The sequence below is a fragment of the Juglans regia genome, chromosome 3, assembly GCF_001411555.2.
Source record: "Juglans regia cultivar Chandler chromosome 3, Walnut 2.0, whole genome shotgun sequence".
Taxonomy (NCBI): domain Eukaryota; kingdom Viridiplantae; phylum Streptophyta; class Magnoliopsida; order Fagales; family Juglandaceae; genus Juglans; species Juglans regia.
In genome coordinates, this window is record NC_049903.1 from 5,746,248 (window position 1) to 5,763,478 (window position 17,231).

General features: G+C 34.2%; 2 protein-coding genes across 2 annotated transcripts; one reads left to right on the plus strand and one right to left on the minus strand.

Annotated features, from left to right (window-relative positions):
* The first annotated feature begins 5,549 nt into the window (after nt 1-5,549).
* LOC108984172 (MACPF domain-containing protein NSL1-like) lies at nt 5,550-11,599 on the plus strand. Its single transcript, XM_018956037.2, has 7 exons — nt 5,550-6,199; nt 7,576-7,814; nt 8,074-8,278; nt 8,793-8,876; nt 8,977-9,160; nt 9,953-10,119; nt 10,753-11,599. The coding sequence occupies exons 1-7, from the start codon at nt 5,942-5,944 to the stop codon at nt 11,443-11,445; spliced, it is 1,830 nt and encodes a 609-aa protein (XP_018811582.1). The 5' UTR covers nt 5,550-5,941; the 3' UTR covers nt 11,446-11,599.
* A 302-nt stretch (nt 11,600-11,901) lies between these two features.
* LOC108984178 (pentatricopeptide repeat-containing protein At5g04780, mitochondrial-like) lies at nt 11,902-14,996 on the minus strand. The gene has a single exon (XM_018956049.2). It carries the CDS (start codon nt 14,966-14,968, stop codon nt 12,125-12,127), a length of 2,844 nt encoding a protein of 947 aa, XP_018811594.2. The 5' UTR covers nt 14,969-14,996; the 3' UTR covers nt 11,902-12,124.
* Nucleotides 14,997-17,231: the final 2,235 nt, after the last annotated feature.

Sequence of the window (17,231 nt, forward strand, 5' to 3'; positions counted from 1 at the left end):
TTCAATTGAGACTTTACATGGGCCCCCTCGCCCCCTTATCCTCGTCACTGCTAATAATGCCTAACTGACCCCCCTTTTCTACTAACATATCCCATAAAATAAAAAATAAAAAATAAAAATAATTTAAAAAGAAATAGTATACACGGTTAAAACTGCAACCATTTGATTTCATATTTCCGTGATGCGAGAAAATCTGGTAAAGTTGTTTTATTTTCTTGAGTAGGCCGCCGTAGGTTTGGTATAAAAGGACCCCACAAATCCCCACGAATATTGATTTGATTGACTCTGGAGTCTGGATGTGTTTCATATATGATGTGATCCATGAGGTCCACACGATTATAATACATTCATACATACGGCGGCAAGTGCATGCATATTCGAAAAAGAGAAACAAAAATAGCTATGCAATTACAAAACGTGTCAAATAATGAGTGGATGGAGATTCTGCAGAAAATGGGATCTTGGAAGGAAGAGAAACAATATGATAATTATGCAGTAATTAATCATGACTCACGTTGAATGTAAATAAAACGAGTTTCCTCTTGCTTTACGTGTTGACGACGCAATTATAAATGGGAGAGCATCCTATTTTTCATGATTAGTGAATATATGATGAAGCTAATATATATATGATTGCCATCAATCAATTTCTGCTGTTTATTATTTACGCATAATATTTTTTATAATTATATTTTAAATAAAGAGTATTTTTATAAATTATTTTACAACAATTACATTATTTTATAAAAATATCTTAATTTTATAATATTATTATATAATATATTATGTGTATATCATTACTCTTATAATAAACTCAATATAAACATGTGTATGAGTTCAATTTTTCCACTCAGTATGAACATGTGTATGGGTTCAATTTTTCCACTTCTTCCTATAAAATGTCACGCTTGAACAATTTCATGGTCCTCGTTTGTTTTTTATTTTTATACATGAGATGAAATGAAATAAATTGAGATAAAAGTTAAAAGTTGAATAAAATATTATTATATTATTTTTTTAATATTATATTTATTTTAAAATCTAAAAAGATTAAATTATTTATTTTATTTTATATACAAAATTAAAAAAATTATAATAATTATATAAAATAAAATGAAAATTTTTGTAAAAGCTAATGAGACCGAGTCTTTAGAACACCTTTGGAAATCTTGACGATTATAAGAATTTTTTCTTAAAAGCTTCTCACAATTTTCATTCAGAATCACTCATTAAATTCAAAAACATTTTTAATTTCAAATTTCAAAATTTTAATTTAATAATTATTTAAAAATAAAAATTAATACGATTTTTATAAATTTTAAAATAAAAATAATTTTTAATTTTATAATATTTTTATTCAACTTTTCTTCTCTCATTTCTTAAAATTTAATAAATTATATTCACTTAAGTTATTTTAGTATTATTCACAAAATTATGAGATACTGATACTCTAAGAATTTAATCAAATATATTTTTAAGGGAGGTTTGGATAGTAAATTGAGTTGAGATTAAATATGATGAGATTTAAAAATTAAATAAAATATTATTAAAATATAATTTTTTAATATGTAATTTGTTTTAAAATTATAAAATTTTTAATTATATATTATATTTTATTAAAAAAATTAAAATGATTGAATGATACGTGATAGATAAGATAACTCTCAGTTTAACAACTTAATATTCAGACATACATATGCTCGCAGTCAATCGTAGTACAAAAGTACAGTAGTTGGATGTTATTTCGCAGAAAGCATCCAAAAATCAATGAAACCACGTGCTATTCCTGGCCTACAAAATGCCTTTGTTTCCGCGGTTATAACGACGTTTTGTCGGGATTATTTGCACATTTAATCCCTGTTCAATTTAGTAATCAATTTTTTTTTAAAATAATTTATATAAATTCAAAATAAATAAGTTTTGATTTTATAAAAAAATGATCTCATTTAAAAAATTATTATTATTTCGTAGTTGAACTCTCGTTTTTATAAAAGATCTAAACGAGATTTATTTATTTAAAAATTATATCTAGTATTATTTAAAAAAAAAAAAATAGGGATAGACTATTGATCCAAAATATTTATAAAACCACTAACTATTACATGAAATAGCAATGTTATATACGGTTTCTATTTGAAGACTGCAATGCAAACCTAAACAATTTTATCTTTAAATTTTTTTAAAATTATAAAAATATCCCTCTTAAAATGATATTTTTTTTTATTTAATAAAAAACTTGTACATATAGTCTTTACGTGGAAAGGGCAAATAGAATTTCTCTACAAGAAAACATCAACAAATCTGTGTTTCGATGGAGTTCAAATATTGGCAATTTGAAAGACAAATTAACGAGTGCGGGGTGTGAATTGTGATTCTGTGAAACCATGGTAACGAAAAGCGACAGCGTGAGGGTAATAGAGTCATTGTAACACCCTCAACTTTGGGCCTCAACTCTATCCGAATGGATGTAATATATTGGGCTTAGGATAATGGGTTTCTAATGTGATGCGTAGTTTAGAAAATTAAGCTCTGATCCGACGGTTGATAGTTGGTTTGATTTATGGGGAGGAGTTCCAATCCATTATTTTATGAAGGAAAATCCGGGATTCAGATAATCATAAATACATGAAGAATAATCAACTCTACAACTTTTAATAAGCATTTTAATATGTTTTAAAACTTTAGGGATATTGATCTTTGATCATCCAATCTCCATAAAGATAATCATTCTTTAAGTATTTTTATTTGGGTATGAAATTTTCCTTCATTTTAGTAATTAAAAAAAACAATTAGCAAATTAGATGCAAAGTCTTTTAAATTCCTTACACCATTTTGGGGATAAATAATTGAAAGTCAAATTTCTTTATGTCCGGTTATAGAAAATGAAATAACAAGTAAATTAGTTCCCTAGATCAGGTAATACATCCAAGAATATTGGGAATGTCAATTAATTCCAACACTAAAAGAATATCACCTTAATTAACCCTCATTTATCTTCTGTATTTCGGCCAAATCATTAAAAAGATAGGAAGCCCTATCCATCTCTCTCTCTCTTTCAAGAAAGTTCTTTTTGCTTAGTTTTTTTTTTGGCTTCATTTAAGGTCGAAAAAGACAGATCTATAGCTTTATGACAACTCTTAAAAGACGCACAACACAAGTAGACTCCCAATCTACAAATCATTTGGAGAAAAGTAATAGTTTTGAGCGTGGTCTTTACGCGCCACCCTTCCCGGCAGCTCTTATCGCCACAAGCGTCAAATCATCGAATTCACCACCAAATCTTTCAGATCTAATCTTTGTGGCTGAAAAGAGACAAACGTGTTGCCTTCACGCACCATCATAGATTTCGTATCTATCTCATTGCTTTCATTTTTTGTTTCCTTATTGTTAATTAAAAAAAAAAATTGTTTATCGGAGTTTTGTCTGTAGAGGTTGAGTAATCTTTTTCTATGAAGGGTGAGGTCGTATCTATTTCATTGCTTTCATTTTTTGTTTCCTTATTGTTAATTAAAAAAAAAAATTGTTTATCGGAGTTTTGTCTGTAGAGGTTGAGTAATCTCTTTCTATGAAGGGTGAGGTTAAACTGTCTCTTGAACATTTTTCTGTGAAGAGTATCAACAGTAGTGGAAACTAGACTAGTTACAAAAGAAAATAATGTACTATTGGATCTACAAATATATTATTTTGGTTTATGATATTATGTTTGATATGGATAAATCTTAGAATGTATTCGCTCATGGATGTAAGTTCTCGATAAATGAATTATGGCAGTTTCCTTTAAAAATAAAACAAAATTTGAAAGACATCAAATTTTGTCTATAAAAGAAGTTAATCAAATCAAAGGAACGTCACAAAAATTCCATTACTCTCAATTTCTATTCACTATTCAATCATGTGTTAAAATAAAAATATTTTTATAAAATAATATTATTTGTATAAGTTATTTTATCAAAATATCTTAAATTTTAAGAGAAATTATATTTACAGTTGTAGAATGCGCAAGTGCCGCACAATCACTTTAAAAAAAGTGAGTAAATACAGAGTCCACATAAAAAAATTAAATTTTTAATAGTGGACTTTACTATTTTTTAAAACGATTGCATGATGCTTACGTATTCTACGACTGTATATAGTATTACTCATTCTTCAAAGTTGATATTGCTTTGTTAACTGTAATTTGAAAACCCACAAGTCTTCCTTTTTTTTTTTTTTTTTTAATGGTGCTAGAACCACCAATAATTAGTACTAAATATGTCTATTCATCCGGGTTGAGTTTTTTTCAAGTTCAGTCTGGAACCCGGATAACCCTGGCCGGTACCTACATAGAAAAATCCTGGTACACCCGGTTCAGGTATCGAGTTTAAAACCTGAAACTTTTTTTTTTTTTTTTCTTTTTCCTCTTGGTTTGAATCTTTTGAAAACAGGTTGGGGTATATTTTATGAAGTAACATGCGCAATTAACATTACAACAAAAAAGAAAGCTTGGAACTTACTCGTGAAAAACTGCAAATAAATAAATTTAGATTCTGATAAAAAAAAAGGGCTACAACCATATCATCAGATGAAGACGATTTATTAGAGCAAGACAACATAGACCTGGAGGGAATGGTATGAGATTGGGACTGAGTTGTGCCAACATTTTATTATTCTATATGGCTGAAAAAAGCAACCAGAAACCGGCCGAGTTTGAAATGAAAGAATATATGCAATATCTATGACTATGAATACGCAAGAAAACCTTAAACGAGATCAAGAAACAGCTCCTGTGAGGTACACACAATCCCTCAATCACCTCAAAAACCAAAAAACAGCTACCAGTTCATAGAAAGAGGACGTCGATCGGGTGCAAATAAAAGTTTTCGTTTCAAACAGAAATATAATATCGGTCAAGAAGTATATAATCTTGGGTTTTGTTAGATACAAGCGAGTTTGTGCACCATATCGCGTACCGATGATTTTTTTTATTTAAAAAAAAATAAAAAAAAAATTTTAAGAGAAGAAGAAAATCTCATATATCATAAAAATTATTTTTATTTTTAATTCACATCATTTCGTTAAATATATATATTATATATCAATATTGGTGTACAAATTAGTGCACAAACTTGCTTGCAATAAGATATTTCCTATAATCTTACATCGAGGTACAGCCCAAAATTTTTACTAAAAAAAAAAAACAAAAATCTAAGCGCAGTTCAAACTTGAATTTTCAAATTTTAAAAATTTGGATTCATCTAAATTTCGGCCGAGGTTATAACTAGGCTAATTTAGGCCAAGTTCCGACCCAGATTCTGGTCTGAGTATATCTGGATACCTATCCAAAACTCGGGTGAATAGTATTAATATTAAATTTGGTTTGACAGTGTAAATTTATTTTGGTCAACAAATGAAATTTCTTACTCATCATTTTGATACACTATATTTTTTTTTATTCTTTCTAAATTAATTGATTTTTCTATTTATCATCTATATATTTTATATTTGATAAGAAAAAAAATTAAAAATTATGTTTAATGTGTAGTTAAGAATAATAATTAAAATTTCTCTGTACGAAAATATTGGTGGCTGGCGGAGAATCATTTTCTTGTTTTTTTTTATTAACCAGGAATACAACTCATCCGACCGGCGCAATGCAGCCTGCACATGATCCTGATACACAGACATGCATGACCTGCCAGCCGCCTTGATCTAGTTCGAATCGTTAATCGCACTTCGCGTACATTGTCCGCAGTCTACGCTTTGAAGTTTGAATAGAAAACCTGTCACTCTCAGTGGTATAGAAATGAAGAAAAGAATGCCCTCGCAGGCTGTGTGAATACTGAAAAACCCAAAGACTACTCAAACTTCAATTCTTCTTCTTCTTCTTCATCTTCCTTGTTCAACGAAACCTTAGAAGCCCATCGAGAGAGGGGCACAACATCCAACCTACGACTGGGCATCAATGGCTTGCTTGAACCCCCATTTCGCGGCCGAGAAAGCTGTCGCGGCGATCGGCCTCGGCTATGATCTCTGCAACGATATCCGCCTGTTGTCGTGCAAGTCGGGTCCTTCCGGGTCGAGGTTGATCGAGCTGGACCATACCGTGACCCGAGACCTCATGCTTCCCGGCGGGTTGGTCGTCCCTCAAGTGCCCACCTCCATCAAGTGCGACAAAGGTGAGCGCACCAGGTTTCGCTCCGATGTCGTTTCATTTGACCAGGTACCTTTTTTTTTTGTTATAATTATGATAAAAATTAAAAAAGAAAACAGAATTCTAGCTAAATACAGTGTACAAATTACAAGAGAAAGTCCACTGTCTAACCAATGATGTACAAATAAATGCAACAACACAACTAATGAGCAGCATCCAATCAAACCCGATTAAAGATCACAACTGGACAAGTATTCCACCATTGTAGGGTATCATCAATGTTTCGTGCATGCCGTGCTAACAGATGTGCGGCTTCATTACCCTGTCTTCCCACGTGTAAAATTTCATATTCTGGAAAATAATGACTGAATACTGCGAGAAAATAGAGAAAAACAAAGGATTTCAATCAGATTCGGTAGAGTAAACTTCAAAAAAATAAGGATTAGTAATTATTATTTTGGGCCAGTTCAAATATTACAATGGCGTAAGAGGCATTTGCTGCTTTGTGTAACTTTGGGTATTATTGTTAAAGGTAGTGACATGATTTTATAATTTAAGGATCAACTTTATGCTTTGCGATATTAAATCTATAAAATAAAACGAGACTGGTATGTAGGGGTGAAAGTTGGTCGGTCCGGACTGGAGAAATTGATCAGACCGGTTGGTTCGGTCTGGTCCCAATTCAGGATTTTTCCACTCCGGACCAGATTGGACGATCGAATTAAAATATATATATTTATATAATTAATTATATAATTTTTATCTAATCTTTTTCATCTAACCTATCATCATTAAAAATATAAAATTTTAAATACGGTATTAACAAATTAATATTATATCAATTAACTAATTATATAGTAATTATATAAGTTAAGAATGTAATTTTCATCTAATTTATTATTATTGACCATATAAAATAATTTTTTATTGAGTTAGTTATATAATTCACATTAATAATTCATTTAATTTTAATTTAGTATTTTAAATAAAAAAAATTAATTAATTAATTTTTTTAAAAAAAAGAAAAATAAATAAATAATTGGCAGACTGGTCCCTAGGGATGTTCTGTCCAGGGAAATGATGGGGACGGGACCAATTTACACTCCTACTAATATGTACCTCTCTCCATTATAATTTCTGGAGAATTGTTTTGAAAATTAGAAAATCACCGCCTAACAACTTGATGTTAAGACTCTTAAGAGTATCTTATGATGGTTAGATACACAAATTAAGTTTTTGGCAGGAACCTTAGCCCTCTAATCTATTAAATAGTTTTCTTAGCAATCAAGGAAAACTCTAGGAATATTTTTTACTCATTATTAGTCATATTTTTAATCATTTTAATTTAGCCTAGCATAAACCTATACCTTTTTTTAGGACTGATGGAATGCTTGGAACATCTTATAAAATCAAATTTCTTACAATTATCTGATAATTTATGCCAGATGTCGGAGCAACATAATCGCCAAATGTCATTATCTGGCAAAATTCCATCTGGGCCATTCAATGCAATGTTTGACTTCAAGGGGTGCTGGCAGAAGGATGCAGCTACCACAAGGAGTGTTGCAATGGATGGTTGGTTTATAGCTCTATATAACATTGAGTTGGACAGATCCCAGATAACACTCTCCGAGCACGTCAAACAAGATGTCCCTTCTTCATGGGATCCTGCTGCTCTTGCTGAGTAAGATTTTGTATACTGAGAATGTTTGATATATAAGTGCCCAGAATGTGTTGCACTAATAAAGTTGCGATTTTTTTTTCAAACAAATAAAAGATTTGGAAGTCATCCCGAGCTCAAAGAATGAAACCTGTGCATGCCGTAACTTCTGAAAATCCACTGTGGTCTTTGGAATAATGGTCCTTGTTGAAATTAAGGTTTTAATTGTAAGGTTTTCCCTACGGTATCTCAATTGTTAATGTTTAATAATGTGATTTCCCAGGTTCATTGAAAAATACGGTACTCATATTATTGTTGGGGTAAAGATGGGAGGCAAGGATGTAATTTACATAAAGCAGTTGGAAACTTCAAATATTCAGCCCACTGAAGTGCAGAAATTGTTAAAGCAATTGGCTGATCAGAGATTTTCTGAAGATGGGAATGGAAGTTTCTTACTAAACTCTGCTGAATTATCTGGAAAACTGAAGGTACATAGGATCTTGACGATAACATCATCACCATGTGGTAACATCATTATTATTGTTAAAGTGTTTCTAAAATGCATCACAGTGATGGGTAATATAAGAGAAGTAATAGAGTACTACCAAATTATTGGATATGATAACGTTTGGCTGCTATGGAAATTCCATTTTTTTTAAAAAAAAATTATAATTTCTGCAAGTTTTCAGCCACAGGACGGGTGATGTTTCTACATTTTAGCTTATCCTGACTCAAAATTGATGAGAACATGCGACATACTTAAAAGAAAAAACAAAAGAGAAGAAATCTCTGGAAAATTATTTTCCGAACCATTTTTTATGCTGGACTGTTGCCGCTGTCTGAATTCTCAGAAGTTCCAATAGCACCAATGTCAATTGTCAACTTCTTCATCAATTTATTGAGTCCTAAGATAGTATGTAGGGCACTTTTGTCATCACTTTCCTTAAAATTGATTTTTTTTTCCTCCCTTGTTCTACTTTAATATTTCTATTTGTTGCTCAGGAAGAACATTCTATCCCCTTGGATCTTCGTAAAGCCTTTTCTGCCTCTCTTAGGCCACCAGGTGTCACTTACTCGAAGATTGATGTAAACCTTTTACTTTCTGCTGTGGCTGTGCATTCCTTATTGTTCTTGTTGGGAAATGGGCTATTTTGGAAAGGTGTTCAAGATTGATATTTTTATGCAGGATGTAGTGTGCATCTATATCCGAAGGGGAGGTGTTGATACCGGTCAAGATCATAGCCAGTGGCTCTCAACCATATCACAATCTCCTTATGTCATATCAATGTCGTTTGTGCCCATAACTTCACTCTTGAGTGGTGTCCAAGGCAATGGATTCCTAATTCACGCTGTGAATCTCTACCTTAGATGTGAGTATGGGTATCTCTAATCTGTCAGTTTGATCTCTATGGTTCCAAGTTTCGCGTGAGCACTGTTATATTTCAATTTCATAAGATGGAGAGATTGTTGAATTCGTGAGGACCATGGGGGTATTAATTTTCCTGCATCTTTCGCAAACTGAGGTGTGGCAGTTTCTCTTGCTGGACCAACCAAGATAGCATCATGGATCTGAGTTTGGCCTAATTGAAGGTTGTCTAGACTGCCCCAAGTTCAGTCCAAACATGCATTTACTGAAGCACAAAATGTGATTTAAAAAAGATTATAACTCAAAAGAATTTTCATGTCAACTATTTAATGGAATATCATTGATCATACTACTATATATTTGTGCTGTGAAACAATGTTGGACACACTGGAGGTGACCTCTTCATTTTGCTGGCGGAATTGTGTGAGCAAGACACTTCCTCACTGTATAGACCTTAAATTTTTGCCCCTGCAATTTTCTCTGCTTCATTCGCTGTATGTCTGTCTCTGATTTCAGTTCATATCCCTCTTGATGCTATGAATCCAACTTTATATCAGGTAGATTGGTACGTGTATTGCATATATTATGAGACTATTACACATAAGTTAGCTTTATTACATTTTTGTTGCTGTGATTAAAATTCGTTGTAGCCTATGGGTGAATCTGCAAGTCTGAAAAAAAAAACCAATCTCCAAGTTGATAAATTTACCATATTTACTGGAAGCACAGTGGTGTTTTCCTATCAATTATCACCTGTATTGGTCTCTGAGAGACTGATGGTTGTTAAATCATGCAGATAAACCACCAATAGAGGAACTCCATCAATTTCTCGAATTTCAACTGCCTCGTCAATGGGCTCCAATGTATAGTGATTTACCGCTCAGTCTTAGGCACAGAAAACAAGTTTCTCCATCTCTTCAGTTCAGTTTAATGGGCCCCAGGCTTTTTGTCAACACCATGCAGGTAAGTCCTTATGTTGCATATTGATACCATTAAGCTTAAGATCTCAAATTACCCGTGATCTCATTATGTGGATTCCTTAGTTTTAGAGAAGACTGTTTAGAATTACATGGACTTATAGACAGTGACTATCATTTCTCTGAATTGATAAGTTTTATATCATACTTGACAAATCCATCTGAACTCCAAAGGTGCATTTCACTTCTAGTCAGGATTAGTACTTGTTTTTTATGCATTAGGGATTTGAAATAGCCAAGGTCTGGGCATAATTTCATTTGCTGTTTTTATGAAGTAGATTTTGAGCTTAAGGAAGAAACTCATATAATGAACTTTCACGCAACTGCTGCATGCCCTTCATTACTCCTTTAAATGTAAATATAATTCTTTCAACCAAAGAGTCAAACAAACTTGTGACTTAGTTCAATATATGTTCTATTTTCTTCAAAACTTTTTTATTTGGGCTATAGAAGAAACCAAACGAAACATGTTCCATCTTTACAGCATTTGCCTCATAACGAACTGGATGCCGGCCATTATTGAAACAAATTGATGGATTTGTTTTCCAGTATTCAAGCATGTTGTTACATTACACCGTATTTCAAGTTATATTCTGGTTGATAATCTTGAAATTTGCAGGTTAACTCTGGAAATCGACCAGTGACAGGGGTCCGTCTATACTTGGAAGGCAAGAGAAGTGACCACCTTGCAATTCATCTTCAGCATCTCTCAACTGTTCCCAAGATTCTCCAACTCTCAGATGACTACGGTTTTGAGCCCATTGAGGAACCAGCTGATCGAGCCTACTTTGAACCTGTCAAGTGGAGCATATTCTCACATGTGTGCACTGCCCCAGTGCAGTACAATGGTTCTCACATTGATGACTCTGCTTCTATTTTGACAAAGGCCTGGTTTGAAGTTAAGGTTATTGGAATGAGGAAAGTTTTGTTCTTGAGGCTTGGATACTCCATGGTGGCATCTGCAAGGATACGTAGATCAGAATGGGAAGGATCCACAACTTCATCTCGAAAATCTGGATTCATCTCAACGATGATTAGCACAAGATTTAGTGCTGGACTGAACCCACCTGAGAAGCCAGCCAAAGTGGATATGAATTCAGCAGTTTATCCAGGGGGACCACCCTTACCACCAAGGGTCCCTAAAATGGCAACTTTTGTTAATACGAAGGAAATGGTGAGGGGCCCAGAGGACCCGCCTGGATATTGGGTGGTCACCGGAGCCAAGCTGTGTGTAGCTGGTGGCAGAATCTCAATCAAAGTGAAATACTCACTGTTGACCATAATGTCAGGGGAGTCAATAGTGTTAATGTGAGAATATCGAACAGGGAGCAAAGTCAATTTTTTCCGTTGTAAATGGATCGGGTAGATTTTGTATTTAAATCAGCTTCAATATTATTATTTGGCCCAAATCCATTTTGGCGTGACGATGCTATTCATTCCAAGAAAACAACCTTCATCTTTTTCAATCTTGGTGGCACACAATATTTTCCCCAGTGAACCTTATTTTCTTAAACCAAATTAAGTGAAATCAATCTCGACCTTCAAGAGAAAAGAGCAAACTTTGAACATCATCTGTAGAAGAAGATAGATCATGTATTGTCGAATGATCATGTCAGGAAAATTAAAAAATAGTCTCAGGAAAGTAATCATTCCACTTTCCCAGGTTGCCTCGAGTACATAAGTTGATCACTGATAATTTTTTGCCCTGAAAATGGTAAGCACAACATAAAGCAAATAATTTTCTATTAATAAAATCACTTGTGGAGAATGTAATATTACATTTAAATCAATAGATATCAAGGAATACAAATTAATTTTTGGGGTTAGTTGGGTAAAAGCCGTAGGTTCATGACAGGTCTCCAATATGCCTCTCTATGTCAGATAATGAATGGGTAGTGTCTGCATAGGGTGTGTACTTTGGTAGCAACAGGAGAGCGCTTCACCTCCACAGGATGGACATGAGTGGTAAAGGGAGCACCACTCCACAGAGATCACCAATAATCTCCACAAGAACACAAACCTCCTTTAAAATGGTGGAATCTATTGATGTCTCTCACGATAATCTCCCTTGAGACAATTTTACAAATGAACTTGAATGCAGTGTGGCAGTCAACGCAGATTCGAAGATTCTTCTTCACCCTAATGGGAACTCCTGGTGGAGTAGCAATTAAACCAAAAGCCACTGCAAGCTTTTCGCTGTGGTGGAACAGAAGCCGCTCCTTTTCACTCTGTTCCAGATCATGAAGGTCAATCTCTACCATTGGAACATAGCCAGCTTTATTCATCAAGTCAGCGAGCTCATCAAGTTTGGCATATATTTCCTTGCTTCTAGAATGGCTTCTATCTCCTACTATAAAGGTGTATACTTTGTCTTTGACCTCAATCCAACTCATTCCGGGTTCCTTCTTCACCATGCTATCTTTCATAAGCCTTCTCACCTTTGCAACATTTTCCCACATGCCAGCTGATGCATAAATGTTTGCAAGAAGCACATGGGTACCTGATTTCTCTGGTTCAAGTGTTAGGAGCATCTCAGCAGCATGTCGGCCGAGATGGACATTTTTATGGATTCTTGCAGCACCAAGAAGGGCACCCCAAATCGAAGCATTAGCTTGAAATGGCATTGTATTTACAAGTTCCATTGCTTCATCTAATTTCCCAGCACGGCCAAGAAGATCAATCATACAAGCATAATGCTCTTGCATTGGTTCAATACCAAACAACTCTCTCATCGAATCAAAATATTCTCTGGCTTCGCTTACCAAACCTGCATGATTGCATGCACAAAGGACACTAACTAAAGTTATATGATTTGGGGAAACATCATCTTTAAGCATCTGGTTAAACAATTGGAGGGCCTGCTTCCCATGGCCGTGTTGTGCAAGTCCCCCAATCATTGCGGACCATGATACTATTCCCCTCTCGGGTATCTCAGAGAAAGCACGATCTGCATCGTCTATGCTTCCACACTTTGCATACATGTTAACTATAGAATTTCCAGCAAAGACATCAGACATGAACCCAAACTTCAGAGCATGAACATGTATCTGTTTACCTTGTTCATATGCCGATAAATTTGCACAAGCATTTAGAAGGGAACTACAAACAAATGGGTCTGGCTTGATCCCCCTGTCATGCATTTGCAAATAGAGCTTTAGAGCTTCCTCACCTTGACCATACTGAGAATAAGCAGTGATCATGGATGTGAAAGCCACCAGATCTCCAATTGGGCATTCTTCAAAAGTTCTGGTTGCATCATCTAGACGACTACACTTTCCATATGCATCAAGAATACTGTTTATGACATAAATATCTGAATGAAAACCAAATTTCAGTGAAAGTGCATGAAGTTGTCTAGAAACATTGATAGCCTCCAAGCTAGCTGTGGATTTGAGGACTGTGCATAAAGTAGTCTGGTTGAATCCTATTCCTTCTTTATGCATCTCAGCAAAAAGTGATACAGCTTCCATGTCTTCCCCATTGTGTGAATGTCCAGAGATAACAGCATTATAAGCAATCAAGTCCTCGTTTGGCATCAAATTGAAAACCATCCTTGCTTCACCCATCATATGGCACTTTGAGTACATATCTATCAGTCCCACACCCACAAACAAATCTGATTCTGTATCCATTTTTATCAATCTAGAGTGCAACTGTCTACCCAATTCTTCGAGCCCCATTCCAGCACAAGCTTTAAGAGCACTTGATAAGGTAAACATATTTGGACGTGTTTCTGACCTTCTCATTTTCACAAATAACTTCAAAGCCCAATCATGGTTCCCATGAAGAACGCAGCCAGCAATTACAGCATTCCAGGAAACAATATCAGGTTGTGCAATTTCCTCGAAAACAATAATTGCATCTTCGATATCTCCTACTTTTGCATACATGTCAACAAGTGCGTTTGCTGAGAATGGATCATAATCATATCCAAGCTTTACCAAATACCCATGCATTTTCTTTCCTTGACCACCATTCCCCAAACCCGAGCAAGCATTCAGTATACTTGACAAACTAAACTCATTTGGGCTTATTCCATTTGAAACCATCTCCTGAAACAAATCTAATGCTTCCCCACAGAAACCGCTCTGCACATAAGAAGAAAACAATGCATTCCATGAAACAACACCCCGTTCTGGAATTGCATAAAACAGTCTCCTTGAATCCCCTAACTCCCCACATTTTGCGTACAATACAATCAAAGTATTTGCAACAAACACATCGAATTCAAACCCTGTTACCACAACAATCCCATGAACCTGCTTCCCTAGCCCCAAATCCTTCGTTACAGAGCATGCCTTAAGAACACTTGGAAACGTAAACTCGTTGCACTTCACACCCAACAAGTGCATCTCATGAAAGGCCAATATAGCTTCTTTACCAAGCCCATTTTGTGCATACCCAGATATCAAAGCAGACCAAGAAACCAAATCCGGTTCAGTACTTTCCTCAACCAGTTTCCGGGCATACCCAAAACAACGACACTTTGAATACAGATTTACCAGATGGTTCCTAACATTCCGGTCCTCAAATAATCCAAATCTAACTACATGGGCATGGACTTCCATGCCTGAATTAATAGACTTGGAAGCAGTGCATTGTGAGAGGAGCTTGGAGTAGGATATAGTGCTGGGTGTTAAACTCCCCTTATGGATTGAGCTTAGAATAGTTGCAGTTTGTGGGTCTCCGCCAAATTTAACGTAGGTTTGGATAAATTTAACAGGGAAGAGGAAAGTGGTTGGGAGAGTAACGGGTTCAAACGTTAGGTAAGGTCGTTGGCGAAGATGATTTTGGAGGGAAAGGAGGCTCCAAATCCTCATGGTCCATTTGATCATGGAGTGCCTTCAGTATTTGTACATAGTTTCGGTAGGATGATCGTAGCCGTCAAACACCAGTTAATTATAGCGCACTCTTAGAGTACAGTTTGCAACCCGACCAAACCACACAGTGCTTGAGCCCGACCCAACCTGTAGTGCAGATCAACTTGGTCCAACCCAACCCGACCCCCCCCCTCTCTCTCTCTCTCTCTCTCTCAATGTTCTTATTTGTCAAAGATACAGTGTTAGAAATCATTAGACAGAGAAAATTTGCAGGCTTTAGACTATAGCCTATATTAGACTATTAATATAAATATATAATATATTAAACTATACAATAGTATTAATATTAGACTATTAGTATTAGTATATATATTACTATTAGTTATATATTAGCTATAACTATATAATAATATTAATATTAGACTTTTAGTGTAGATATATATATTAGTATTAGTTATAATGATATAATATAATGATATTAGTATAAGTATAACTATAGGCTATATTAGACTATTAGTATTAGTATATATATTAGTATTAGTTATAACTATACAATATATTAGACTATATATAATAAAATTTAATATATATTTTTATGTTTAAAGCATACGATCAATTAAAATTTCATTTTTAGGATTGAGTTTTTATTTTATAAATTATATAACATTACCTTATATATAATTATATTAATAACATATGATCAAACAAATTATAAATATTCATATTTAAGATTAACATTTTATGTTATAACGTATAACGTATAATTTATAAATTATAATATGAAATTATTTCATATATGATATATAATTATATATACAACTTTCACATATAATTATATATAAAATTTATATATAAAATATTAATTTATATATATATTTTCCCAACCAGTCCGGTCCGGGAAATCGTAAAATCGGAACCGGACCGATTCCGGTCAGTTTCCCTAATACACGAACCGATCCCAGAACAGACTGGTTCAAAACCATTCCAGTCCAGATGGATTTTTCGGTGTAAATTTATACCCCTATTGACAACAACGAGCTGGTTCTCGGACAAGACTCCCTGTCACAGATCGTTAAGGAAGATGAATAGGCGGAGAAGATGGTTGTTCGTGTTGAGAGATGGTTGTTTCGAGTTGTATCTTGCGAAGAAGGAACTGGAAATACAGATGGCATTCAGCTAAGTGTTAGAAAGAAATTGTTGATTTGTGACCATTGGATCAAATAGCTAGATAGCATCTGAAGCATGCACTTTAGGCAGGTTAAAGCCAACATTTGGCGGGTTCGACCCAAAAATACCTTTAGCCCGCATGTTTATTCGTCAGGTTAGTTCAGATCATTTGGACGGGATGGTCTATGGTTTTTTTGCCCATGCTTGAGTACTGGCCTCAATTTAGGCAGAATTTCAACTCAAGTTTAGGGGTGGGCATCGGGCCTTCCCGCCTGCCCCTCTTTACAGGGGGAATACCTAGCGGGGGTGAGGGGCAGGCAGACCCTGACCCTATCCAGCCTCTCCTATATATAAAAAATTAAATTTTAAATATTTATTAATACATATATTGTATATAGATTGTCTTGGCCTCTTAGACTAACCTTTATATAGGAGGCTAATACAATACAATAGTCATACTTAAGCAATATCCATAGGGGAGGGGCTGGGATGAAAACCCTTACCCCTCATAATGCGGGGCGGGGGCACCATGCGGGTATCACCCCTACATTTTTTTAGCTTTTTGCTGATCACTCAAAATTTGAATTATTAACTATCTCTCTTTATAATAATTAAATATTATTATTTTTTAATTTTTATCTATTTTTAATATATTTTTTTAAATACTTTTTATTTTTATTTTCTAATAATTTATACATCAAAATACTTATGTTGGTGAGAGAAATGAAAATGCAAATGTTACTGTTTTTAACACCCGGGTAGAGAAAAATAAAATAAAATATACTTAAAAAATGCTGGTTATACTTACATTGTTTACTCATATAACAATATATGCTCACGTGTCAACTATTGATATGCTGAAAATTATAAAACTTGAAATTTAAGATTCGAATTAAAAAAGAAAAAAATTAATAAAATGGTTCTTTGTATAATTGTAAATAAAATTGCAAGTATATGTATCACTACTCATAAAGCTACAAGAATGGTCATCTAATTTGTTGAGTAACTGTAGCAAAAAGACATTTTGACTCCTTGATAGCTAAGCTAATGCAGCTCACTTTTAAGCAAAAGTTATGAACCGAAAGGGCATTTAAGAGCATTGGCAATGGCA